This window comes from the organism of the source record quoted next, assembly GCF_019968985.1.
Source record: "MAG: Porospora cf. gigantea B chromosome Unknown PgB_NODE_1237_length_6905_cov_202.975, whole genome shotgun sequence".
NCBI lineage: Eukaryota > Apicomplexa > Conoidasida > Eugregarinorida > Porosporidae > Porospora > Porospora cf. gigantea B.
Window position 1 is genome coordinate 1 of NW_027178597.1, and position 6,905 is coordinate 6,905.

Genomic DNA, 6,905 nt, shown 5'->3' on the forward strand with positions numbered 1-6,905 from the left:
GAGGGAAGTCCACCTCCACAACTCGTATCTTACGGCCCTTCGTTTCCATTTGCTTGACCACCTGGAGAGATTGTACATCGTACCCTCCTCCAATCGTAATGAGCTGATGTGCGCCGCGTTCCAGAGATTCATTGACAATACGGTCTCGTAGAAGGGTTCGTGCATACACCATACAGTGCATTTTCTCCAACCCCAATTTGCGGGCAATCCACAACGCGAGCTGAGCTTTCCAAGGACTCGCACCCAGAGCCACCGCTCGCAAATGGCTTTCAGCCTCGCTTTCCTTCAACTGCAGGGCCATAAACAGCTTAGCAAACGCGACGGCCCAGGCGTTCGAGTCAGTCTTTGACGGAGGCCCAAAAAGCAACTGTCCGATCCATCGCAACATTATCCCCAGCCTCAACAGAAGTACGACCGTCAGTAGTGAGAAGGACATTGTTGATTTTAAACAAATGAAGTTTTACTACTTTCCTTCGTAGACCTTCAGCCTCTCAAAGATATCTTCGTGACTGTGGTACGCGATAACTCCCTCGCAGCAACCATCACCTTCCAGGATGGGTTTGAGGGGTTCATCCACCATTGAGGCTTGCTCTTTGAGAATCTGTAGCGTGTCCGAGTCCTCAGGTGGTTGTAGAGTAAATATTTTGCGCAAGTCCTCTGCGCTGAAGTGGCTGGAGAGGGTTACAGAGCCAGGTATAACCATGTGGTATACACCAAGGGGTATACGGGGTATACCAGAGGGTATAAGGTATAAGTGGCTGAAGGGGTATAAGGAGTTTACCTTGTCTGGTCAACATGCTCCAGCGTCGTTCGCGTTAACCCCTGCTTGAACACTTGGAGCCGAAACATGTGGTCCTCTATGGCACCGGCCGTGAAAAGTCTGTACACGATGACGTCTTGCTTTTGTCCTATGCGGTGGGCTCGGTCTACAGCCTGGGAGTCCACCGCTGGATTCCAATCGGGATCCAGTATTACGACTCGATCCGCGGCCGTGAGGTTCAGACCGACCCCTCCTGACCGCGTAGTCAGAATGCACGCCTGAGTCTCCCCAGATTGGAACGCCTCTATACGCCGAGTGCGCTCCTCGTTGACTGAAAATATGATAACCACAAGAATCGCCAACCGCTCACGAATCGACCCGTCAATGCGAGTGTAGGAGCATCCTACGACATTGAGAACCGCGTATTCAATCTGGAAGAGAATTTCCAATGCAATGTTAACCCACCAGGTCCAACATTTTTGTGGAGTCCGAGAAAATAAGCACCCTATGTTCGCTTGTCATTCGTGAGACCATCGCGTAGAGAAAACCTAGCTTGGCGCTCATATCCCGAAGTTTCGACGTGGAGGTGACTTCGGAATGAGAGCTCATTCCGAAGCACTCGTTGCTGGAAAGAAATGCGGGAACAGCGGTACGATAACCTACTCGTTTAGTGACAAGCCGTCCACAGGTTCACTGGCGACCTCGGGAGCTGGCATTACCGAACCGCCAGGCCCTCACTAGGAATCCGATTCTTGCAGCCAGCTTGCACTCTCCACGCTTGGTCTTCTGGTTGCAACAGCAAAATGGGGTGCTTCGTCACCTTCTTCAGCAGACTAATTGCCTGCAGTGCACAGATCCCCCTATTCTCCAAACGACCCCGGCGGAGTTCCTTGACGAATCTCGTGTTGAGTACTCGCTCGTAGACATTCCACTGTATGGTCGAGAGCGGCAACCAGATGACAACGTCGACCTTGCCCCTGACGACAGGGCCCCGACAAGGCCCCTCGTCCGTCTTCAAAAACACGTCCTCTTTCTGTCGTCGAAGGAAGTGCGGGGCAATGACCACCCGCAACTGCAGTGCCGCTCGCTTCTTAAGTTCAACTTGAAGGGGCGTGGCGTTCCTAAGGGACCCTTTCCGAATTGGGTCGCCGTAGAGGACTTTGAAGCTTCGATGATCTGCGAGTAACCCCGGCTGCGCAAAGTGAAACAGCGACCAGAGTTCGTCATGGCGATTCATGAGTGGCGTTCCTGTCAAAAGAAGACGACAGTGGCTGCGAAGCTGTAAAACGGCCTTAGTACAGGCAGCTTTAGGGTTTTTGATTCGGTGAGCTTCGTCGAGAATAGCCACGTGCCAGTACTCAACACACAGGCTGGAGGCGCGTGTAAAGAATAACGTACCATATGCGTGCTCAACTAACGCGTACCGACCTTTTTGCGTTGCGGAAGGTGTCGTATGTGGACAGAACCACGGTGGGGATGGCGAACTGGCCCAGATCCGTCTCCTTTGATGAGCCGTGAAACACCACTACTCGACACCTCGGGCACCACTTTCTTAGCTCCGACTCCCATTGGTTCATTACCGACAGAGGAGAAATGATCAGAACTCTGAAGGCATTGCCAGACTTAAACAGTCCCCGCAAAAACACTGCAGTCTGAACAGTCTTACCCAGTCCCATGTCGTCACCCAGAATCCCGCCATAGCCTCGCTTGAAAAGTTCCCAGCACCAGCTCACGCCGACTCTTTGGTAGTCGTACAATCGATTCCATACCGACACTCCTATCTGGAAAACGTCAAAGAAAGAATGAGAAATCTCGCGGAACTTATTGGATTCTACCTTTATTTCGTTCTTGTCCTCGATTTGATCAGGCAAAAACTCACCGGTAATGTTGAACCACGACCGAACGAAATTTCGCCCAGACTCCACAAAACCAGATTGGTCTGCTAAAAAGATGAGACACAAATCTAAAACCAAAAAAATCCATACAAACGCACCTCCATCCGTATCATGGGATCCGTTGTTGCGTCGATGGTAAGCCAGCGGGCCCGGAACGTCCTCAGGGCCAAGAACAACATCTGAAATCAGAGATGATGTAAAATAAGGAGCATCGAATCTACCTGTGGTGTCGTCGTCGTCATCTGAGAGGACGTCTACTGCTTTGTTGTGCGGACATTCGCCCCTCTTCAGAATATCTTTGAATCTGTCGATCTCAGTTTTTTGTCGGTCGAGGTCAACGGCGAACGGATTGCCTGCTTCACTGTAAAGCCCTGACAGATCAGGCTGGCTGCGAAATATAAAGGAAAATGATGCAACAGCGAGGAATGGTCCTAGTCGGATCCTACGCTTTCTCACTGAGATCTCGGAGCATGCGGTCGACCAATTGCGAGGTCGCGGGGCTACAAAACAATCAAACAATATGAGAATAAAATCCGGAAGCTGAATAAATATGTACGCAATTAATTAAAATGTTTCCGACTTACGAATCGGCGACAATGTCGCGAATACCCGAGGAGTCGCACATTTTCGGGGAAGATATGACCGATGTAGCCGACACAAAGGACTCAGGTGTGTGCGAGGCGACCAGCCGCTTTACAGGCGACCAGTTGCTTTTTGCCGAGGACGGGTCTTCTGTGGGGGAACGTTCCGCAAGGCGCGGGTCGGAGGTGGACTCTACCTCATCAGGTGAGGAGTGTCTGGACGGAATTTCGAGGGATGCGGATTTGGACGGAGCCGTTTTGAGTGTGCCCTGCTGCTTGTGAGAAAGTGCTAAAGCGTCTGTAAATCATCAAAAGAACGACTCCCAGAATTATTTGCTCGGTACGGCTATACCTTTGAGCGTGAGGTCTTTTCTGACAGCTCGGAGTCCTCCCTCACGCATAATCCCCTCCGCCCTCCCAGCGTCGAATTGGGCCCTGCACAGCACCAAGAATACGTGCCCATCTGAGAAATCTGCGTACGTGCAGCAAAGACGGTTGAGAATGCTTGATGCTTCTACAGGATCCACCATGGAAAAGTGCTTTTAATCTCTTGCAGACTATCAATCTGTCTGAATTCCTGGGGAATCGCTCCGCTGTCTGTCGCGTTCAACCGCGTAGAGCCAGCATTTTTGCTGTGATGAAGAGATATGAGATGTGGGGCTACGGGGCTAACAATGTATAATAGATTACATTCTACATGCTTTCACTTGTCATTTCAGCTTATATCCTGAGTCTTAGCAGGGCCGATGTGCCTGAATGGTTTGAGTCCCGTGTCGTTCACGAGGGCACTAGGTCGGTATTCGACAGCCGGCCCCTGCAGGATTATTTGAGTGGAGACGTGTCATGCACACTTCCCCCTCAGTGTGCAACGTGCCCCCTCAAATTCGAGATTGTCCAAGTTCAAGACAGAACTGGATCCTTCTCTGGCGTCATCAGAGACCTACGTCACAAGGTAGGAGATTTCATGGCCGATGTGGAGACGCTGTGGCCTCTATCACAATACGGGTTGGCGACTTTCGCCGATAAGCCTGTTCCGTACCTAGGTACTGGCGACTACTCCGACATACCATGGTGGTATGCCAGAGATGTCTGCTACAAGCGTATTGTTGGCCTAGAAAGTGACGTCGACATTTTTAAGACTGCCCTCAAAAATATCATCGTAAGCGGCGGTGGGGACTGGCCAGAGAACCCTCTTGGAGCTGTGATGAGTGCCGCTTATGACGACGCGATGGGGTGGTCTAAGGGCAGAAGAACCGAAGATGGCACCCCCGTTGTCCGACTACTGGTGCTAGTAACTGATTCCATCGCCCATGCGAAGGGAGATCTGGAGGCGGCGATGAAGAAGTGGAACTCACGGCTTGGCACTCAAGAGATGGAAGACCAGGATAAGGGCCTTCTGAGGTACGGCTCCTGCAACGTCGACGGCCCCATCTGGGCTGAATTCAAGAGCCTCAGACGGTCCTTTGATCTAGGCGAGCTGACACCTGCCATGGAGGCGAGGTTCAACGAGCTTGCCGACATCTGTGGTCCCTTCTTTGACGTGTCAAAGGTGACACCGCATCCCTTCTTGCCTTTTGACGACCCCAAACCTGTTGAAGACGACCTGACTAACTGCATGGTGTGGGAGTACCCGTCCTTCCAGGAGACCCTTGTCGCCATCAGGTCTGTCATGAATCTCATTCCTATCGTTGTTACCGTCGGGCCTAATGCCGGATTGGAGGTCGCGAAGTACTACTCTGGTTGCGGAAGCGCCAGCAACGAGGCTCAATGTCTCCGAAAGTACTACCAGAAGGGGTTCGGCGATTATGAGGGTTACTACTTCGGCCTTCAGGGGGGCGTTACTGGAGACCGGCTCCTCAATGTGTTGAAGTTCGCTGTTACTGACGTCGCTAGCATGTACAGAATGTACGGATGTGACAAGCCCTGCCAGTCGACGACTGAGCTTCCAAGTTTGCGTCCTCCTCTCCCTACGCTGAGCTCCTCGGCAACTAGGGCCACAACAAGTATAATGACGACAAATCCGATCACGACCCTTGTGTACGGTCCTTCGGACTGGACGACCACAACGTTGACTTCTACGACTCCCTCAGTTGACAGACTGTGAACCACATATTTTGCTTCCTGGAAACATGAACAGGTCCGAATGTAATAATCCACATGCTGAAGATTTTCCGGTGACTTTTTGAATGTGCAAAAACTGGACTGTACGAAAAAGCGGCCGTGGCAAAGAAAAAATTTCGCCCTGCACACATGTTCCTGTTTTTGCTGCTGCTGGGATACACGCAAGCTTTCCTTACAGAGACGGACCACCTGACAAACGAAGCGACGTATCTGGTTCCGGAGTACAAGAGCAACTGCAACCAGGCCTGGCCCCTGTTTTTCAAACACGCTTACTGTGTGACCAACGGAAATGAGGGCTGCCTTGAGCGAAAGAGGCGATTCATATATGACAAGGAGACCGGTGATGCTATGACAGCAGCGAGGTTGGATGGAGTCACGGCAGCCTTGGATGATCACAGTGTGAAGATTACAGGAACCTGCGGGGACGTTTCAGTTCTGTTGACCTGCACTTCGTCCGACGACGTCGAGCAGGGGTTTGTTCAGCTCTGTGAGCGCTCGTCCACCTTTGCTCCCGACGACTTTCAAGTTTTCGTTCATAATGCGGATCAAACCGTGGTCTGGCTGCAGCCTTCGATGGCCCCAAACAACAAAGAAAAGCCTCTAAATTTCAGGGTCCTGTCAACAGGTAAAGATGACAAGCAAGCCGTCGACGCGCGCAAGGCCTACTTCAAATTCTGAGTGAAGTCTTAAACACCACATACATGAGCGAGAAAAAAAAGTGCGTACGTGATGGGCATCTACTGCTGATTGCAGATTTGTGTGAACGTTTACTTTAAGGTTCAGTGAGAACGATTTGCTTGAAGGTTCCATAACCCTACTGTGTGAGGAGCTTGAGAAGCTCCTTCGCATCCATGCGCATCTCGACCTGGACGTCTCCATCCTCCAGGCAACAATCACTCGGACACTGACAGCCAGCACTGGTGCTTACATCCGACGTGGAGGTATTCGGAACGCCTGGCGTCGTACTGATGAGAACGTCGGGTGTCGTAGTGTCCGGAACGCCTGGCGTCGTACTGATGAGAACGTCGGATGTGCTGGTAGGAGGAGGCTTTATAGTTGGAAGCTCAGTCGTCGACTGGCAGGGCTTGTCACATCCATAGACTCTGTACATGCTAGCGACGTCAGTAACAGCGAACTTCAACACATTGAGGAGCCGGTCTCCAGTAACGCCCCCCTGAAGGCCGAAGTAGTAACCCTCATAATCGCCGAACCCCTTCTGGTAGTACTTCCGGAGACACTGAGCCTCGTTGCTGGCGCTTCCGCAACCGGAGTAGTACTTCGCGACCTCCAATCCGGCATTAGGCCCGACAGTTACAACGATAGGAATGAGGTTCATGACGGACCTGATGGCGACTAGGGTCTCCTGGAAGGACGGGTACTCCCAGACCATACAGTTAGTCAGGTCGTCTTCAACGGGTTTGGGGTCGTCGAAAGGCAAGAAGGGATGCGGTGTCACCTTTGACACGTCAAAGAAGGGCCCACAGATGTCGGCAAGCTCGTTGAACCTCGCCTCCATGGCAGGTGTCAGCTCGCCTAGATCAAAGGACC

The 6,905-nt window shown here is 51.8% G+C and overlaps 5 protein-coding genes across 8 annotated transcripts; 2 read left to right on the forward strand and 3 right to left on the reverse strand.

Moving 5' to 3' along the window:
* On the reverse strand, window positions 1-436 carry KVP17_005174 (uncharacterized protein; the record flags this gene model as incomplete). The annotated part of the gene is made up of 1 exon (XM_068514980.1): window positions 1-436. A coding segment is annotated over one exon (436 nt), but the record flags the coding sequence as incomplete, so codon positions are not given.
* Window positions 437-463: 27 nt separating this feature from the next.
* Window positions 464-3,280, reverse strand: KVP17_000262 (uncharacterized protein; the record flags this gene model as incomplete). Of its 4 annotated transcripts, XM_068519624.1 has the most annotated exons (7): window positions 464-758; window positions 782-1,191; window positions 1,226-1,385; window positions 1,424-1,469; window positions 1,499-2,130; window positions 2,189-3,086; window positions 3,112-3,127. In XM_068519624.1, the coding sequence occupies 7 exons, from the start codon at window positions 3,125-3,127 to the stop codon at window positions 464-466; spliced, it is 2,457 nt and encodes an 818-aa protein (XP_068379095.1). The 4 variants fall into 4 exon arrangements, with proteins under 4 accessions (XP_068379095.1, XP_068379098.1, XP_068379096.1 ...); XM_068519626.1 differs by lacking the exons at window positions 464-758; window positions 782-1,191; window positions 1,226-1,385; window positions 1,424-1,469 and adding an exon at window positions 3,240-3,280 and having other exon boundaries at window positions 1,476-2,130; window positions 2,189-3,043; window positions 3,102-3,155; XM_068519625.1 differs by lacking the exons at window positions 464-758; window positions 1,424-1,469; window positions 1,499-2,130; window positions 2,189-3,086; window positions 3,112-3,127 and having other exon boundaries at window positions 778-1,191; window positions 1,226-1,369.
* Window positions 3,281-3,933: 653 nt separating this feature from the next.
* On the forward strand, window positions 3,934-5,340 carry KVP17_000263 (uncharacterized protein; the record flags this gene model as incomplete). The annotated part of the gene is made up of 1 exon (XM_068519628.1): window positions 3,934-5,340. The coding sequence occupies one exon, from the start codon at window positions 3,934-3,936 to the stop codon at window positions 5,338-5,340; it is 1,407 nt and encodes a 468-aa protein (XP_068379099.1).
* Window positions 5,341-5,486: 146 nt separating this feature from the next.
* KVP17_000264 (uncharacterized protein) lies at window positions 5,487-6,035 on the forward strand (the record flags this gene model as incomplete). Its single annotated transcript, XM_068519629.1, has 1 exon — window positions 5,487-6,035. One exon carries the CDS (start codon window positions 5,487-5,489, stop codon window positions 6,033-6,035), a length of 549 nt encoding a protein of 182 aa, XP_068379100.1.
* Window positions 6,036-6,171: 136 nt separating this feature from the next.
* Window positions 6,172-6,873, reverse strand: KVP17_000265 (uncharacterized protein; the record flags this gene model as incomplete). The annotated part of the gene is made up of 1 exon (XM_068519632.1): window positions 6,172-6,873. The coding sequence occupies one exon, from the start codon at window positions 6,871-6,873 to the stop codon at window positions 6,172-6,174; it is 702 nt and encodes a 233-aa protein (XP_068379101.1).
* Between the last annotated feature and the right edge of the window lie 32 nt (window positions 6,874-6,905).